General features: G+C 38.2%; 4 protein-coding genes across 4 annotated transcripts in view; 1 reads left to right on the forward strand and 3 right to left on the reverse strand.

The window, feature by feature from the left end:
* Positions 1-915: 915 nt before the first annotated feature.
* On the reverse strand, positions 916-4884 carry LOC146473317 (uncharacterized). The gene is made up of 4 exons (XM_085118573.1): positions 4703-4884; positions 4175-4204; positions 2254-2534; positions 916-1345 (listed from the first exon to the last, which is right to left on the reverse strand). Exons 2-4 carry the CDS (start codon positions 4175-4177, stop codon positions 1180-1182), a joined length of 450 nt encoding a protein of 149 aa, XP_084974699.1. The 5' UTR covers positions 4178-4204; positions 4703-4884; the 3' UTR covers positions 916-1179.
* A 145-nt stretch (positions 4885-5029) lies between these two features.
* The window catches only part of LOC146473318 (tubulin--tyrosine ligase-like), a 32630-nt gene continuing 17700 nt past the window's right edge, over positions 5030-19959 (forward strand). Inside the window, exons 1-7 of the mRNA XM_085118561.1 lie at positions 5030-5656; positions 7453-7534; positions 7961-8169; positions 8495-8627; positions 9814-9946; positions 11689-11756; positions 13027-13120. Coding sequence (XP_084974687.1) covers positions 5482-5656; positions 7453-7534; positions 7961-8169; positions 8495-8627; positions 9814-9946; positions 11689-11756; positions 13027-13120 — 894 coding nt within the window. The 5' untranslated portion in view covers positions 5030-5481. The remainder of the gene's footprint in view (positions 5657-7452; positions 7535-7960; positions 8170-8494; positions 8628-9813; positions 9947-11688; positions 11757-13026; positions 13121-19959) is intronic.
* LOC146473319 (uncharacterized) lies at positions 13794-16692 on the reverse strand. Its single transcript, XM_085118564.1, has 2 exons — positions 13962-16692; positions 13794-13848 (listed from the first exon to the last, which is right to left on the reverse strand). The coding sequence occupies exon 1, from the start codon at positions 16442-16444 to the stop codon at positions 15407-15409; it is 1038 nt and encodes a 345-aa protein (XP_084974690.1). The 5' UTR covers positions 16445-16692; the 3' UTR covers positions 13794-13848; positions 13962-15406.
* Positions 17817-19959, reverse strand: part of LOC146473320 (uncharacterized) — a 4076-nt gene continuing 1933 nt past the window's right edge. Inside the window, exon 1 of the mRNA XM_085118522.1 lies at positions 17817-19959. This exon is cut by the window's right edge and continues 1933 nt beyond it. The gene's annotated coding sequence lies outside the window, so the exon portion shown is untranslated.

Consider the following 19959-nt stretch of genomic DNA (forward strand, 5'->3'; position numbering starts at 1 on the left):
GGATTCCCATTGGTTGAGAAAGTGGCACGAGTTTTGTTAACCGATCACAGAGCTAAGTAATACAAAACCAAAGCAAACGCGAAATTACTTTCGACACTCAATTGAAAACCGCTCTAAGGTGAACTTTCATTCGAGTTAAATTACTAATCAATGAAGACTCTTCAAAAACTGATTTTTGTTCCTCAGTTTTGACTCAGACTTTTCTTTACTACTAGCTTAAAATAAGCTTTTAAAAAAAATTTTGATGAGTGTGATGAAAACCTTGGTTAATTTTTAATCGGGGATTAGTGTTAATCGGCTTTCGAACAACCGGATAGCCTGCGAACGCAGACGTATTTCCGGCTGTCGAGATTCGGAAATACGTCTGTGTTCGCAGGCTAACAACCGAATGTCTGTATTCGATTTCGGAGACTCTCCCGTAGCGTGAGAAGATCTGGGTACGAGAATACACCACTGTTTAATACCCAGGCATGTGAAGGCTAGTGAAAACTTGTAAATGCTATTTGAGTTCGTCTGAGATACCCTAAAAGAAAGACTTAAGGACGGTGTCTCCTAATACAGAAGTATTTTGGCACAGTTTATGACTATGCGGGAAAAGCAGATCTTAGTATGGGCTACTGGAATACAGAAAGAAGATTAGGAGTAGCGGTGCATTGTTTATAGATAATTAAGCAACAACTATTCTAAAAAGCAGTAAAATGCATGGCAATGTATGGCCTTTTTTTTTCCAAATTGAAGCTTTATTATCTCTGAAAAATGCATGGTTACCGCCAGTAGCTAAGTTCTACTTTCTCCACATAGTTTTAAAGCTCGCAGAAACATCCTTGTATTAGTAGGTACCACTCATAGGAAACCCGAGTATCTCGAGATGAGCAGAATGTATGCGCAGTAAAGGAGAGAAAACACGCTATTGCCTTTAACAGTTCAATAGATAAGTTTATTGATTATGAACGGCAAGATGGCCGACCATACAAACAAAGTAAAACTGTCGTCGTTCACTCGGATAGAATGGAAATACAGAGTAGACATGCGCACTGCAAGAACAATTTCAACTTCCTATTACAGTAAACGTTGTAAAGTTTGTGGTTTAAAGTGCAACAAAGAGGTTTACTAAAGGAATTATTTAGGGAATACCGAACAGATAAACAGTCGTAAGTGACTTTTTGAAGTGGATAGCACTTATACTCGGTCTTTATGGATCAGATCCTTGACCAGCTCTGAATGCTGGAATTCTGATGTATCTGTACACTGAAACTCGGTATTGAGTCCAGTGAATCGTTTCTTCAAAGCATCTTTCGAGCTGGCATAGATCATCTTCTTGCCGACTGCACATTCATCGCTGCACCTGTCAGAATACGCAGATCAGTCAGTATTACACTAAACAATCGAGAAACTGAAGGAAATTGAAAAAAAAAGTAACAGGCAAACACTAAGTCATGGAAAAACGAGAATCGGGATGCTGAAAATGTGAGTCTCCTTACCAAGTTGCAATCTAATTTTTAGTATGGGAATGAGAATTTAAGTTGCTTAATTTGCACAAAAAAGAAGTGAAGCGAAATAGTACAATTTCAAACAACTTACATTTGTAGAGAAATTGGCTTCAAAACAAGTTTTATTCTTTGCTTGGGCGCGCACGGAATGACGTTCTGGATAACAACAGTGTGTTTTGTTTTACAAATTCTTTTTGAGGAGTAGCCAAATTCCTTCGGTGAAAATAAGTACTACTTGAAATGTTCTGATTGATCTTACGGTATAGCTGTACAATATTAAGCATAAAATTTAGCTTTTGGATCGCAAAAAGACGAAATTTATAACTATCCGAGAGCTGCACGCCCACTAAAATGGCTTCATTTGCGTGTGTGCTTTATACTCTCACAAAGTACGCTGAATTTCAATAAAAAAATCTTAAAACTGGATCATTGTGTAATGCAATTCCAGGGAATTGATTGGCTGGTATGAGCCATTATACCATGCATGTCTGAGAAATACTAGAACCATTAAATTGTCTTCTAGTTGTTCTTGCAAAGCGAAATTAGCAAGATCTAACAATATTTCTTGGTTGTTTTTAACAAAACAAGTACGCCACTCGCGCTTGTTGGATATGAGATGATTATAGCCAACCCGTCGCTACGCTCCCCGTTGGCTATCTATCATTTCCTATCCAACGCGCGCTCGTGGAATAATTGCTAATTATTATTTACACTGATACCGTGAGAAAAAAAGCGTAATAAAGCTAACAAGCTGGTCTCTTACCAGGTAACAAACGCTAGCTTCTGCGCAACGGTCTGATTGGATCGCGTGAAGCAGAAGTCGAAAAGAATATACCTCGGCTCCATTCCAAACCCCTTTTTCATCTCATTGAAAATATCCTCATTCTTGGACTGAGTGCAGTTTGGGGGTAGTTTATCTCCCAGTTTCTCAACAACAATCTTCTTATTGTCTTTGATCATCATGACTACATATGCATGCCTTTTCTTTAACTTGATGTCATTAAAGGCATCGACGACAGTTTGGTCAACTTCCACTCCGGACGACTACAAAATAACAATGTAAGCGCTTTTAGTTATGAATTTTTCCAGTAGAGGGGAAACACGTTCCACATCCTCATTGGAACCGATTTAATTTTGGTTCATTAATTCCCCCTCCCCCCTTTTTGGCGAGTATCTTTCTTTACATTGGCTAGTTTCAACTATTTAATTATTTAGTTGTTTATTGGCTGCTGTGTAATTTGCTATCGAATCAGTTGCTTTATATTTCTCAATTCATCTGTAATGTATGAAATAGTGTAACCCACGGGTATTTTTTTTTCTACCCGCCTCGATTAGCTTTCGCTATATGCGAGTATTCTTTGCCTGTAAAATATAAAAAAATATATTTTTTAAAAAAATGATGATGATTATGATGATGATGATGGATCGGTTTTCCTACTTTGAATGATGATAATCTTTAATGGTGATGCAAACTTGACCGCGGGTATAAAAACTAGTGATTTACAGAAGGATCCTCGTTAGGACTTAACCATTAATCAACATTACCACTGCAAACGTTAAAAACCTAAGGTACTACAGTGCAAATAAATAACAAAATTAAGAACTAGGGATTTACACAACAAAAAACAGTGCAAATAAATAACAAAATTAAGAACTAGGGATTCACACAACAAAAAACATGGCAAGACAATACAACGAAGATGAATAATGCTACGCAATTGAAAATTTTTCGCTATTTAAAGGTTAGCTAAAAGGTAGCTTTAGAGAGGCCCCGTTTAAAAATGAACAAACAGGTAACTTCTATTAATGATGGATCAAAAGAGTTCCACTCTTTAGCAGCAAAATCAATACTAGCAATACTAGCTAATACTGGTCCAATGATCCCATCTTCCATGCGCAAAATGAAATGTACTTAGTTCCAAAATGTGCACAATTAAAACTACTTTCCCGGGTTCCTTTTATTGGGCTTTATTGGAGAAACTAGCATACGAAAACCCAGTGGGCCCCTTGTGGAGATTTTTTAGGGTAGCCATGTTCACCTCTTTTGTATTTCAGGGCACTGCGCTGAACTTACCAACGGTCTGAAGTTCTCATTCACATTTTAAGGTTTATAAGGCTAAGTTGCTCTAGTGCGGTAGGAAAATGACTGCAAAGCGGTTGGCAAATAACCGTGTTCGACTGAAAAAAGCCATTGGCAGGGCAGAAAGGTTTGATAAATCATACAACGCGTGCGATACGCACCTGGTAAACAATTTGAGGGAAAGTGAATTCATCGCTATTTTTCTAATTCTAGCATTTTATTTACCTCTATCAGCGTCTATTAAAGGGAGTAAATGTAAGCAAAGTGTGAGGCCAAAATGGGAGCTCGGTGCATTTCGATTTACTTTATATTTCTGTCGAAGTTTTCAACGACCGCATAAAATTTTTAGTCTCCCGTCCGTCAAAAAACTATTGCGATAAATATCAAAACATTAATCTCATTGGCGGGTTGAAGAATTTTCGGATCCATGTGGCATAAGCTTTTGAAGCTGTTTTACGGTGGCCTTTTCGAGCCGTTTAGTGAAAAACGCCAAGTCTCATTTCCGGGCTTTGCTTTAATTTCCGTGTGACGTCTGTATGAAGGCTACAGTGATTTATTACGTTTATCTAAATCTCCTACAAATGTAAAAAGTAAGCTTACTCACCATCTTCTTTCTTGATGGATCTTAATCACTCTGAAAAAGGTTCAAGTTAATAAAACGTCAGAGTTTTAAGCTTTTAGCAAACAGTCTACACATATACACCCATAGCTTCTTAAATTATATCTTATGTTGTTTACGTCCCTGTGTTATGAGCAAACTAAATTAATTTACAGAAAACATAAGGGCTATATAGTTACATTAATTGAAAATGAAACCATGATATGAACAAAAGTAGACTGAAATTCGCATCAACCTCGTTTTCTCTCTCGTTGCAAATCTTCTTCTTTTTCGCCGCAAAAGAACTGAAGTTCTGAAGCGCGCGAATGAATGGACTCGTTCGAAAAATATACAAACATATAATTTTCACTGATTAAAAAGCTGAATAAGAATCAACTTTAACAAAGGTAACATGACTGTAAATTTACAAATGGACAATTTTACGACTGGACTACAAGCTTAAAGCTTTCCAAACAAACTTCAAGTTTAGGTACACTTTTATACTATTAGGACAAGAAAACAACAATTTCTTACCTTTGAAAATGTACCGGCCTAATGGAGGGCGATAGAATGCTTATGACGTAAACTTACTTGGAAGTTAATTAATTAATGAAGTCAGAATTAAGACGCATTTCTTTGAAATTGCGGTAATTAGCTTAATTTTATAAGCTTTACCGACAGTGAAAGGAGATCTTTGAGCATAAAAAAGTGAAAACGAGTTGAAGTTTCCCGCCAGTGCAAAGCGCGTTAACCAAGTCCCTTGTGATTGGTCATCATGCAGCAGGGTGTTTTGATTGGTTAGCTTCTGGGAACAGGCTCTCCTTGCGGGGTGAGGGATGGGTGCGTTTGCTTTCTGAACCCCCCCCCCCCCCTTTTTTTGTTGTTCACGTGTGATCACAAAAGCGACTACGGAACAGGACTGTTGCCCCATGTCCTTCTAAGTGTGAAATTTAACATTGATGAAAGTAATCCGCCCATTTGGCAGCTAGGCTTCATCGATCCAAGAGTCATGGAACTGGCTAATATCTTGTCTGAGTGACTCAGAAATCCAGGAAACGCACTTGCGATTGGACAAAAGGGACGTAGCAGCTGTAGTGTTGAATGCTTTTTCCTGGCTTTACGCCGGAACTAACGGGACTTGCTTGATAGAAAGGAAGAGTGGGGGTAGGGGTGGGGACCTGTTGATTTCAAAGAAACTGTCCAGCGGTATTTCCAACCAGAATATTCAAATCATTCAAAATGGCTTCCTTCTTTGAAAATGGCGGGTAACTCAAATTTTGTCACAAATTCTCTGCTTTCTGCTTGACCTGAGGATGTACACCCTTGTCATTCGAGATGAAGATAGTTCGGTTTACAATTACGTCGCACAATTATTGCTAAAAGGATCGCTTTGGAAAGGAAAATGGAGGCTGGCGCGAAAAGATTACGAACGCTTCAATCTAATGTTTGGGGAAAGACAAACAAAGGTACTTGACTACACGAGAATAGGTAAGTTTAAATGTATACCTGCCAAGTCTCACGCATTATGCGTGAGTCTCACGCCTGCGGACTAAAGACAGCGATCTCACGCATCAAGGACAATTTCTCACGCCTGACTCACAAATCCGGACGAGTTGTTCTAAAAACACTTCATTTCATTTCAGATTTGTTATGTATTATTTCTTTGCCCTTTTTAACAATCGCAAAAGCTTTCAAATGTCTACAATCCGTTCGAATCGTAAGTGTTCAAAGGTCGTCAAATATCTTCGGACATTCTCGGCAACGTTCGGAAGTCTTCGTAAAATCGTCGAAAATCTTCGCAAGTGGCTCGGACGTTTTCGGAAATACCGCTCATGACGAGGCAAAAATCTCACGCGTTTGTCTCAGAAAAAGTTGGCAGGTATATAAATGATGCTTTTGCGTTCGATTTATACCTAGAGCAGTTCGAGTTGCAAAACATCAAACAGCAACCCCCATACGAAAAAACAAACAAACAGATAAAATGATTTTGTAGCTTTCTCAGCCGTCCATGGTAACAGATAAATAATTATTAATAAGCCCCAACAAGCCCTAACAGTGATCAGCATTAAATTTCTCCTTGTAATATCAATGCTTGTTCAACCTCTGAGGTCATGAGAATTAAGGATATGATCACCAAAGGTGAATTTTCCTGATATTTTAATAACTTCTTCCCAGTACCTTTATAAGAAATGTATGGGAACAAGATAGGAGAATTTGTTCTTTGATATTAGGAATTAAAAGGTTAAATTTTTACTGGTCAAAGATTTCCAACTGGATGGGCATTTACAATGCTGCTATATGCTCTCTAACATTCAGAGAGGAGGGAAAATGAAGAAGAAAAAAGAACATCAATTTAAGTGTGGGAAAAAATATGGGAAAAGGTTTAGCCTAATTACCAAAGATTACATTTAACTGGGGGATAGGCAGTTGCATACAGGCCATTGGAGTCCAACAAATCTGGGAGATTCTGTCATTAATCTGGCAGGGTAGGAGCCCAGGGGGTATAGTCAGGTATTAACGTGACAGGGGGGTCCGATGTATTTTATTGGGTGTAAAATTTTCAACTCCTGTATTTTTTGGGTTGAAGATTTAACTGTGTATTTTATTGGGTCTAAAAAATCTGCGCATATTTTTTTGGGTTAGAATTTCTGCGAGGCTAATGGTTGCGATATGTAAACCACAAAAAAATTGTTTCCGCATTCTGTGTTCCAAGACTAGTCAACCTTGACTACGAAACTTTTTTTCTTTTTCAGCAGAACAGCAGTATTTAGACTGTTCTTAAAATTGCATTTTTAGGGTATAAAAGTCATGTATTTTTTTGGGTCTAAAATTGCCAGTCTTGTATTTTTTTGGGTGCAAAAGATAAGGCTCCGTTGGACCCCCCGCCCGTCACATTTATACCCAAGTACCCCACCTGGGGGTAGGAGAGTATGCATGCCAGATGCTTACAATGGTCGCAGAAACTGAAAGTGTCATTTCTTGTAATGCGCAAATTGAACATGTCACGTAATGTTCTCTTGACCAAAGCCTGTTCCAAGACAAGTTGAAAGAACTTTTGATTCCAGCAGTGGTGGCTGGAGTGTCACAGAAAGAGGATTCACCAAAGCTAAGCTTTGTTTATGGCTGCCTCCCCCTTTGTAGACACTAGTGACCCCACCACCCTTTACACTGCTGTTCAAAAGATACCTATGATCTTGTCAGCTATCTTCTGAAATGGAGTGGCTGTTGGTTGTTTTCCCCGTTCAGTGAGCTCTTAAAAACTGATTAAGGTTTTTCTTGTGAAGGTCATGTTTCAGGGTTGTGTCAAGCTGTAAATTACTACAGAGGCTCTGAAAGACTTCTGTGCAAAAAGGTTCCTTTAGTAAAGTAAGTGTCGAGGATGATAGGATGTATATTTTTTTTTAGTAAATGAATTAAGATTGTTTCACTTATCTTTGGGGTGCTTTATGCGTAGATTTGTAGAGCAAGATACAAATGAAAAGATGGAAAGTTGTTACTTGAGTTTCACGCACTAAGCGATCAATGTCTGATGATCGCTTAGTGCGTGAAACTCGAGTAACAACTTTCCATCTTTTCGTTTGTAATTTGACTAGTATAATTAATATATAATTTCACTTTAAAACAAGCAATACTTGATCAAACACACATGACATGAGATAATAGTAACCTGCGATCATGCTCTATTTTTGGCTGCTTAAAAATATTATTTTGCTTGATTGCAGGTTATATGCTTGGCCCCCTAGCACACTCACCAAGGGTAAATAAACTGCCTTACTTTATTTTAATCTACAGGTACGTTCGATCCTTGGCTGAGAGTGATGAGTTGAAATACCAATGGCTTCCTGTTTCTTTTGTCATTTTACCCAAACAATTAAAATCCAAATCAGAGGCCAAAAAGAAATTCAACTTGAATTATACTGATGAGAGAGACGAGTTTTTGGCTTTTTCCAATAGCCTAGAAGAGAAATTATGGATTGCTAAGTCTTCATCTGGATCAAAAGGTAAATAGAAGATGATTGTACAAAATTCATACAGGGTACTAATAAGGTATAATTTTTTTTAACTTTGTTGATTAAAAATGAAACAGAATTGGACAGTAAATTTAGAGAGATTGATGGACGATAACGTGAAAATTGAATGTAGAATAATCATTATACAACTGTATAAATTTTGCATATTACTCAAATGTTTGTCATTAATAATTTTATTTAGTATAATTACAGTTTTTGTGCATGTTCCTATAAGTGTGTCTTCCAAAAAAACAGAAGTTGTGTCAGCATGGAATGTTGTCTGTTTTCTGAATCTTTGTGGATCCGTTTTAAATAGGGAAGGACATTTTCATCTCAGATGATGCGGAAGCAATCCTGGCATTTATTGATGAACAGACACAAGGCTTTGTTGTACAGAAATACATTGAAAATCCTCTGCTGTTAGACCAAAATAGAAAATTTGACATCAGGTTAGTAAACTGGGTTGCTTGGTCTACTTTTGATATCCATGGACCACTTTATATAAATATTATTTTATGGATCAGGTAAACATGCTCCCTCCCCCCCCCCCCCCCAAAAAAAAAAAAAAAAAAAAAAAAACTGGAAAAGATTCTGCAGTTCACTTTCATGTTCAAGCATTCCACCCTGGATGCCCGGGTATGAAAGTCATTCATATATGAAACATCATCAGCAGTTCCAGAAAATATCCATACTCCCACCACAGAAAGTTTCCCCCCCCCCCCCCCCCCATCCACCCCCTCCCCAGGAAATTCCAGTTTAGCTTCATACTTTGCCTCTAAGACTTTTAAGACCCCCTTCCCCTGAGGAATTTCCGATTATGTTACATGGGGTGGGTATGGATTTTTTCTGGAAGTGCACATTAGGTGGCAATGCGATGCCAAACCAGTATGCCCCCTGGAGGCACCTTACCTCGTGTGGTCCCGGGGTGCATTTTCTTGCATCTTTCACTGAATCTGTTAGTCGTCCACAGACACCAAAGGAGACTGCTTGATTATCTGCAAAAATAGAAAGGGGTCAATTTTTATTGAAATTGAGGGCTGTGGTATGTGATGGGGTGATTTGGGCCAATTGGGCGAGAGTGTGTCTTTTTGGTATATCTTACGCGGGAAGCGGGAGATGGGTTGATGATATGGGGTCTGCATAAAAAATCTCCAGATTTGAGATCTTCAAAGGTTTGCATGTCTGGGTCAGTGTGCCTAAGGCTTCTGATGAGAACATTATTTAAATATTTGCCTTTATGAGCCAACACACCATCAGGCCAACCTCATTCCTAGGGTCTCTCCTCTTCTTGGCTCTTGGGGACAGGAATGAGGGATTAAATGTCATCTGCATGCTAGCTCTGGTTATGAAAAGTGCATCACTGTAGCTGTACTTTTTTTTCAAAATTGTTTAAAAAAATAAATAAATAAAATTATCATTTAGTAATCTGTCAAAAGTGACTGTCTGGGTGAAAGTAACCCACATAACTTAATCCAACAATGTGAAGGTTTTAAAGGGCTGTCTGCACTCAAAATAATGTCTTCTTCTTTATTCCATACCACAAAGAAAAATCAAACCTGAAGCATACAGGAAATTAAGTTAAATTTTCTTAAGCTAATGCAATAAATAATAATATTGTTGTTTACTGTTTGTTAGGTCTTGGGTGCTGTTGGATCATAAATACAACATTTACATTTTCTCAGAGGGAGTACTGCGAACATCATCTGAGCCGTACGATGCTAATAACTTTCAAAATATTACTAGTCATCTCACAAACCACTGTATTCAGGTACATATTTATAACACAAGTAATCAAAAGAGAAACTTGGGTTCTGTAGATCATATTATTTGTTTCCTTTTTTAAGGGTAAAGTCGGTTAAACCTTTCTTAATATGGACAACAATGGAACAGACCAAGGTGTCTGCATTATAAAGTTAGACTTTATATGAATTAGGACCAAGTCAGATGTTATTTTTTAAAGGAGTGTCCATATTAAAGGGGCAGTGTCACGAGCGGTCGGGGGGGGGGGGATATCTCATGTCAAAGGGGCGGGGATGCTCATTGTCTCGCTTAGGGGTGTAAATTTTGGATTTTGGTCTCACTTGGGGTCTTCTGGGAAAAACACTCTTATTTTTAGCCATGAAGGTCTCCTTTAGGGTTGCATGGGAAGAAATATAAAAATGTATATTTGTCTTTGCTTTAAAATGGTCTCTTTTCAGGGTCAAAAAAGGTTGGGTCACGCCCAGATAGGTCTCCTTTAGGGGTTTAATTTGAGATTTCCGACGGGCATCCCCACCCCTTTTATATGAGTCCCCCCCCCCCAGGGTGTCACGCTGATTTTGCTGTATGTTGGTCAAAGCTGCCCAACTATATAACTAAGAACCTCTTTTCTATCATGAAATTACTCTTACAGCACTGGGAAGAAAATATGAAATGACTTCTCCGAGAAAGAATTAACTATAATCAGTTTTTAGCAATTTTTCCAAAATACTCAGAAGTAACTTGAAAAAAATGGCTAATGTTTTCAAGTTGCAATCCATTTCCATCCTAGCCATCAGCAGCCAAAGCTGAATGATACTAGTTTCTGTGCTCTAGTAAGGTTATTGTTAACAAAATTAAACCATTATTTGAACATTCACAACCATATGCAAATATGGTTTTTGGCTATTCAAAGGGACACTAAAAGTAGGTGACACTGCCCCTTTAAGAAGGTACCAGTTAGTGACTCATTAACTTAATCCTCTTGACTGACTCTCTCTCAGGAACATTATGGTGGCACGATACCTCTGCAAAGAGATTTGATCTTGTGTATAAAAATGGTTGTTTTCTTTTCAAGTCAGCTGATTGCTCTTGAACTCAATCCAGGGTCCTCCTTTAGATCTTGTCAACTTGTGTCCGCTTACGTTGTTTCATTAGACAAGAAACTTTATTCCATATTGTCTCTCTTTTATTGACATTTCTTCCAAGGGGGAGGGGGGGGGTACTCCCATATATGAGCCTGTAATATAGGTATGTGCCACTGTGAAGGTTATGGTTTTCAGCAAGTTTACTCTTGAATAGGGTATAGAAATCAGAGAGTTTTGGTCTAGAATAGGTTATCATTTTCTGCAAAACTAATCAGTTGCTTGAAGAATTTAGTCTGAGAAAGTTCCCTGGTAAATGACACTTTAAAATCGGAAAATAGGTCTAGGATAGGGTAGGGATTTTCGGTGTTTACTCTAGAATGAGGTTGCAAAATAAATGTTAACATGGTCTAGTATAGGTTAAGGTTCTCAGAGTCCCAGCGGCACACCCCCAGCCAAAAATTATGGAAGTAACCCCCCTCCCCCCCCCCCCCCCCCCTGGTCGTTTCCTTCTCCCTAACTTGGGAAGAGGGCCTTCATTTTCTCTCTTTGCCTGGCAAATAACTGACTGTTGGCGACATATTGTGGGTGAAGAATAATAATTTATTGTCAATCACCATGCTTAAACTTACTCACTAGTGTGAGTATTGGAACTGTCTCCAATGTGACATCTGCTGTTCATTAACAGGAGCAATACTCGGCAGACTTTGGAAAATACGAGGAAGGCAATGAAATGTTCTTTAAGGAGTTTTCAAGGTTAGGCAACCAAGACTATTGACAATGAAAACATTTATATATTAATATTAATAAATGCAGTCTTAATGTTATGTCTTTACAACAATTCTCTGACGTGATGGTAACAACATAACCATCCAAAAAATGATAGGCTCGGCCCCCTGGTGCCCGAATTGTTGGCAAGGGGCTGAGACTGTCCAGGCACACAGTACAGCCAGGGAAAAAAGACTGCTGACTGCATTGGGTGGAGATTTACTCTGCCTACTGGCATTTCATTTGACTCATTTTGGTTGGGCCAAAAGTAGTTATAATGATGGAGTGGTCATTTTAAACATCAGCATAAGTGTACAAACATCATGTACATTTCTTTCAGCATCAGAGAGCTCCTTGCAGTGTAATTTTACAACTGTTGGAAAACCTGCTCTGCTGAATTACAGCATTAATTGTGTCAATAACAAAATGCTTGAATATGATTGGTTCTTAACAGCCCATAATTATTTATTACTTAATTTTGCTATGTAACTCCAAAACTGTCGGATTTGACCTGTCCGATTACTAGAAGCTTGTAATCGGACAGGTCAAATAGGACAGTTAAAGAACCAATGAAAATCAAGTAGCAAATGCCACCAGCCAATGAAATTTCACTACATGGCACATAACCAATCAAAATCAATGAAAAAATTGTGACCAGGTAAGCTGTCCAGCTTCAACTGGAAAAGAAAAATGGAGGAAACTGAAATTCTCCAATCTGATTGGCTATCAGTAGCCATGATTTGAGCATCAATAGAACAGTGCACACATCATACCTAAGTTACTGGACAGCACACGTCATTGTGCACGCTGTAATAGGACAGTTGTACTTGACCAGCGTATTTCACAAATAAAACTAGAACTCTGTTTGTTTGTCACAGCCATTTGTTCTCAGAAAGGGAAACTGTAATGTTTATGATTAATGGTAACAGGACTTTAGACTGCAAGCAGTCCCTTTCTGGTTAGTCGAGATGGTGTGCTCATAGCGCAGCGAGACTGGAGCGAGGAGAAATAAACAAGAAGAGCCCCCTTCTGCTTGTTCGCTCTATTTTTTTTTTCACGCTTGGCTATTTCGCGTGACCTCTCGACTATCCAGAAAGGGACTGCTTGCAGTCTAACAGGACTTTGTGTCATCCAATTCAGTCTGAAATCATACTTGTGACGAAACAAATTGGACTCCCACTATGCAGTTGTTTGATGAATTGGACTCCAATGAGACCTGTTCCCATTATTAACAGTATCATAATTGTGAAAATTTCAGGTATCTTGAAGAGACACACCAAGTCTCGTTGGAAAGTGATATTTTACCTCAGATAAATGCAATTGTAAAGAAATGCCTGCTTGGTCTTCAAGAGGTGAGAGGTCAATGGGCAATGATAGTTAGGAATGCTGGATGGCTTTGTTGATACACAGGGCACAGAGGAATCAAACTGGATCATAATCCTGGCTCAATTCACTGGACAGTTGCAGTGCTAGTCAAATAAATGACCATCACCAAACAAAGCATCAATAATCATTGAGATCTTGTAATATGTCTGTTAAAATATTATCCAGAAGGCAAAAGTTGACCATGGTTGCCTGGCCTGTGAAGATTGCTTTTTCGAATGAGGTGCAAAGTGCTGTGAGACAAAAAAGAGACACTTGTCCCTATTTTCACCATTAAACTGCTGGTGATATGTCCAAAGTCACTGGTATTTGTGACTTTTGTCTAGACTTTCTCAAAGTTGCTCAATTGCTTCTCATTGAATGGACCTTTCGCTTGCTCACGCTTAGCGCTCGCTCGCTCGCTCGAGCTCTGATGATCACACTTTGCGCTCTCTAAGCTCGACTTGTAAGCAAGTCTAGTTCTTGTCTTCTGGACGTTATTTCAACAGACACTCAACAAGATCTCATGATGCTTTGTTCAGCCATGTGTCTTTTTATCAACAAACTCGATTTTAGTTGCAACATGCAATGTGGCTTGTTCATCATTATAATTATACGAAATTGCCAACATGTGAGCTACGTCATCAGTATGGAATTTCTACAACAACAACAACAACAACAACAACAATTTATTTACAGATTCAGATTATATAAAGGGCTTGTCCCGCAAATAGCCACAAAGCTAGTCGAGGCGGGCCAAGACAAAAAAAATTACAGAAAATTAAAAACATGCTGGAAAACGGAAAACTTAACTTTACAACTTAAAAAAACTTAATTTCTGGCTGCAAATTGCAGACATCTCTCCCACGAAATGCCGGGAGCGATAAGAAGCGGCTGTATTCGCAGGCTAGCAATATTATTATTGCCCAGTGAATTTGAATTATAGCCAAATTTGACTCCTGTGCCCTGTGGTTGGTAGAGCACAGCACAAGTATGTTCCATTGCGTTAATAACATGTATTTTTTACAACTGTTTAATGGTGGATTAACTTAACTTTAGACTTTCTCACAGTCTATTTTTCAAGGAGTCCAGTCAGGTGGAAAAGTCAGACTTTCTCAACTCCTGACTCCATCTCTTTGTATTGCTCACTTTCGGTGCCAAAATATGTGAAGTTGACTCATGGCAGTCTAACTTAACTACAGTGTATAATCAAGATTATCAAAAACTGGATCATTGAATAATGGGATTCCAGGGTTTTGATTGGCTAAGTGGCCATGGTATATGAGCCATTATACCATGCCCGAAAAACAGCGACCATTAAATTGTCTTTTGATTGTTCTTGCAAAGTGAAATTGGCAAGATCTAACAATATTTCAGATTGTTTTCAATAAAACAATAATAATATTGTTTTTTACCCAACAAGCACAAGTGAAATTATTATTATTCCACTTGTGCTTGTTGGATACAAGATGATTGTAGCCAACTTGACGCTACGCGCCTCAGTAGCTATCTATTATCTCATATCCAGCGCGCGCTTGTGGAATGATAATAATTTATTGTGCTCACTGCAAGATGGTCTCCTGGGAGAAATCGCGTATCACAGAATTCACCAACATCTTTGAATCCCACCTTGGACAGTTCTCTAAGCTTTAAATCTCATGTAAGAATTGCTTGTAACAAGGTCAATGCCAAAGTTGCTTTCCTTTGGCATATCAGGAGATTTAGTCCCTTTGATGGCATGGTTGAGATTTATACCGCCTGCATCTTGCCATGTTTAGAATACTGCGCACCAGTTCTGATTTGGCTACCATCAGGTCTCTAACAAACTAGAGATCACCAACCATTATGCTTACTCAACAATTTGATAAAACTACACTTGATGAAAGCTTACTTGATTTGGAGACCTCAATACCCTAGAAGTTCAAATGCTATACTTTCAGCTCTAAACTACATTCAGCACGTTCTCCAGTCAGTGGCAACAATCTAGATCTCTGGGTTAACTTGGTTTAATGTCTGCCAAGGTCATTTCCAAACTTAACTACTGAGCTCTGGAAATTAACCACCCCACCACATCTTCAAAGGAAATTTGCCCACCTATATTAATTATTATTAATATAGTTACTTTCATTATCTCTACTTTTCTTTGTTTAAAACCATTCTTAGTATATATCATTTGCAGGCACATCTGTAAATGAGCTCATTGCTCATTTTGTGTAACATAGCTAAATTAAATACTATGCTCCTGCTACTATTACTAAATTCTGACAGCTTCTAATTCACTTGTATAACAAATAATCTTTCAAGGTAGTTGGAATTTCAAAGTTGTTCACTTTTTCACGATAATCGGTATGAATTGTTCTCCTGATCTTGTGCCTGCATAAAGCTTGAAGGCTCCTTGGATTACACTTATACTCAAACAACTTTATCACTGTGTCTTCGCAGACCATTAATTGGCCTTCATGATTTAATCTTATTTGCCCTTCACAACAGGTGAGATTTGATGCGATCAAATGCGCATTGCTACCTTCTGTCATTGACTCCAGCAACACAATTTCATCTCTGTTTGTAATGATGAGGTGCTGTCCGTCATGAACAAGTCTATATCCCCTTACTTCTCCGTCTTTTGAAAGGTCTCGTCTTTCCCCATCAAGCATGTAATATGTGATGGTATCTTGTTCTTCCTGTATCTTTCCGTCAGAGTTGAAACACACTTTTGTCGTTTTTATGCAAGTATGGCGCAAAGTAAGCTTAACATGGAGATTGTACGTGGCAATCTTGAAATCTGGAGAACAACAGACCCCCAATATTTCTTCTTCGATCTCTTCATCTTCATTAATAAGATCAATTTCTTCAGATTTTATGACTTTTAAGTCATTCCAGTCCATGACGAGTTCATAAACTGCAGCACTCCACGATTTTATGTCTTGATTTGCGACAAGTAGAGTCTTGTTTGGAGACAAAGCGAGCGCTCTAGGAGATAATATGGGAAGATCACGTCTTCCTTCTATTGTGAATTTCGCTGGTTTGGATTTCTTTTTACCCAAGGTGTAAATATCTATCATTCCCCCAACATAATATCCAGTGGAGCTCACTGCAAGACGGTCCCCTGGGAGAAACAACACGTCACACAAGTTTTCGCCCACATCTTTTAATCTGGCGATGACTTCTCTGCTTTCAGAATCCCAGACTGCAGCTCCGTTATCATTGCAAGTGGCATACAAACCTAAAGCTGGGTTGTAGTCAACCTCAAATGCCTCTCCCACACTTTCCGGGACTTTTATCTCCGAAACACAGTTATTTGAGATGACCTTCATTTTTTCAGGTTGTTTGGGTGCAGTTTACCACAACCTAACCGCAGGGTCCTGGACCCGATTGTTCAAAATCCGATCCTGGGGTCGATACTGGGTAAGATTTTGGAGAAAAATTTTCGTCCCTCAGTTTTTACGTAGACTTTTCTTCCCTTTAGCTTGAAATCAGCTTTGAAAACGTTTTTAACGAGCGAACAGAAAACCTCCGTTAACTTTTAATCGCGGATCATCGGCCATCGAACAACCGGCCTGAGTTTCAGGCTCGGAGGATGGAGGAGGGAGGGGAGGGAGGGGGAACGAGGAAAATAATGAGAAGGAGAACTGCACTTGACCATCACTTCTGTGTGTTTTTTTTTCTGTCCATGTGGCAAAGTTGAGAATAATATTATTGTATACAAATCAAAAGACGGATTAGTAGATTTTATGTAGCAGTTTTCAGCTGAATGTCCAAAGTAATTTGCATTTGTTTGGGTTTTAGTTTACCACACTCTGTCATGTGTTATGGCAAGTACTTTGTAGTACTTGCCTCATTTTATAGTATACCTGCCAACTTTTTCTGAGTCAAACGCGTGAGATTTTTGCCTCGTCATGAGCGGAATTTCCGAAAACATCCGAGCCACTTCCGAAGATTTCCGACGATTTTCCGAAGACTTCCGAACGTGCCCAAGAATGTCCGAAGATATTTCAACGACCTTTAAACACTTACGATTTGAACTGATTGTAGACATTTGAAAGCTTTTGCGATTGTTTTAAAAAGCAAAGAAATAATACATAACAAATCTGAAATGAAATGACGTGCTTTTAGAACAACTCATCCGGATTTGTGAGTCAGGCGTGGGAAATGGTCCTTGATGCGTGAGATCGATGTCTCTAGTCCCCAGGCGTGAGACTCATGCATAATGCGTGAGAGTTGGCAGGTATATTATAGGTATTTACTTGCTACTTAGCCTGCAAAGGCAGACAGGTGAAACTAAACTCAGAAATGGCATCTGCTCTTTCAGGCTACTTGCTACTTGTCCAGTGATTTAACTTAGAGTCTCTCCTTGGGAAAGGAGAGTGTCCTTTAATCAGGTGTGCACTGCCACCAATGGTCTGAATACTTCAGGCATTGTAGCCAATTAAATTTATGTTTCTTAGTTTCACTTTGGACAGTTCACTAGGTTTTAAACCCCATGCAAAACTTGCTTGTCATAAGGTCATTGCCAAAGTTGCTTCACTTCACATAGCACGAAGTTGAATCCCTTTGATGGTATGGTTGTACAGCCTACATCTTGCTACATTTTGCAATACTGTGCACCAGTTCTGATTGGGTTATTATCAGGTCTCTCTAACAAACTAGAGATCACCAACCAATATCCTATAAAGACACTACTCAATATTGATAAAACTGCACTTTTTATTATGAAAGCTTACTTGATCTAGTAGACTCCAATACCCTAAAATATCAGTGCTGCTTTCAGCCCTAAACTACATTCAGCACATGTTCTCCTACCAGGTCAGTGCCTACAATCTCTGGGTATCTGGCCTTGGTTTAATGTCTGCTCACATCAATTCCCAACATAAGTACAAAGCTCTGGAATAACCACCCCAACACATCTTCAAAGGAAATTTGTTAAAAATTAATCTCTCAGCCAGCAATACTTGCCCTGTGATTTCTGTATTGACTTAACACCCCCCCCCCCCTTTAAAATCCCATTATAAACTTTATTTAGACACACTACACTGATAATAATTATTGTCCATCTGTTTTTTTGTTTGTTTTTATTTTGTTTTTACTTAGTTATTATCTATTCACTTTTCCTTTAAACCCTAAGAGTGCCAATTGGCACATAATGCCATAACTCTTTCAATATTTGGCAGATTTCTATGAACTTTTGACACCAAGATGGTCTTGTCAAGATCTACTCATTAAAAGGATGAAAACTTAACCCCCTCCCATATGTGATATGGTTGACTACCCCCACAACTTTTTAATTTTCTTTTTACCTAGAATTTGTGAGCCTTAAAGCATCTCTCACATTATTAAAAATGAACATGCTGAGAACTGCAAAATAAGCTATAGTTTAGGGATATACCTAATTAATACACAAGAATTGGAACATGTTTGAACTTTTATTTATTTATTTATTTTTTTGTTTTAAGGCCATCTATCTCAAAGTCATACCTTTTCTCACTCATAATTATATCAGTTATGAAATACAATCATGAGTACCAGTAGCTTTCAAATGGTATATCATACATGGACATTGAGTTTGTAGTATTGGATCTGGAGAAAATGTTGTTTTCCCTTAGGAGTTAAAGGGTTAACATCATAGGTTCTCATTTATTATATTAAGTTGCATTTATATCTCCAATTTGTATTCTTAGTATATATATAATTTGCAGGTACATTTGTAGGTACCTAGATTTTCATGATTATTTTGAATTAACTAAGGTTACATCCACTAGAGCGAATCATTCATATAAGTTATATGTTAAATCTGCTAGACTAAATAATTATTGTTATAAACATTTTCTTTTCACGATGATTGTTAGGGAATGGAATAGCTTACGCAAGGATGTTGTAAAAGTGGGCAGCTCTGAACTTTATAAAATTCAACTAAGATCATTCTTGAATTTGTGATAGCACTGTAATCTTTTAATTGATTTTAGCTCAAATTTTATATTATGTTATGCAGTTTTTTAGCGTGATTGTAGTTTTGTGGGGGAGTTCCTTTCACATAGCAATAACCTCGGTACTTCCTTTTCAAATTTGTATGTCTTCTTTATATGAATTTGAATAAACATGTATGTATGTATGTAAATAAGCTCATTGCTTAATCTTTGCAACATAAGCTAAATTAAATACTACTACAGTCAACTCTCTCGTATATAAACACCAATGAAATACCAGGTGAGGTTTCACATGAAAATAACATGTTATCTTCACACCTGAAAAGATCACCGCTGCTATGGTTACATAATAAATTGCGCCTTTGCAAAGATTTGGTATTTCATTGGTGTTTATACAATAAACAGAACATTACATGGCTGCTTGGAGATACAAAATTCCTCTGCGAGTGTTGAAAAATATTTCAATTGTTTGCTGTGCTCGATCACTCATGAAATATTTTTCAACACTACAAGAAATTTTGTATCTCTGTGCGGTCATGTAATATCCTCTATATATTACCTTAGCAGCTAAAATAAGGCAAATAGAAACTGTTTAATTTTTTTCACACCTATTCATTCTTCTGATGAAAGTTTGTGTAACATTTTGGAACAGATCACTGTAAAGGGCGATTTAGACGGTACGATTTTGCCTACGATTTGTCGTATGCGACACGCATACGCCATGCCTACAACACGAATCGCGTCGTGTAAATCAACCTACAACATCCTTACGACAGACCCACACAACACGAAAAATGTCGTAGGATTTTAAAACATGTTTTAAAATCCTACGACAATCGTAGGTAAAGGCAATGTTGAGTGGCGAGAGTTGTGTACGATTTTTACATGACGCAAGCAGCGCGCGCTCT

The sequence above is a fragment of the Pavona decussata genome, unplaced genomic scaffold, assembly GCF_977016875.1.
Source record: "Pavona decussata unplaced genomic scaffold, jaPavDecu1.1 SCAFFOLD_94, whole genome shotgun sequence".
Lineage (NCBI taxonomy): Eukaryota > Metazoa > Cnidaria > Anthozoa > Scleractinia > Agariciidae > Pavona > Pavona decussata.

Bases quoted from the DNA above. Each gene is read 5' to 3' on its own strand.
- LOC146473317 (XM_085118573.1), bottom strand. The intron at 1,346-2,253 runs GTAAGAGACCAG...GTATTCTGACAG, and splicing joins AAGCTAGCGTTTGTTACCTG to GTGCAGCGATGAATGTGCAG.
- LOC146473319 (XM_085118564.1), bottom strand. From the start codon at position 16,444: ATGAAGGTCATCTCAAATAACTGTGTTTCGGAGATAAAAGTCCCGGAA.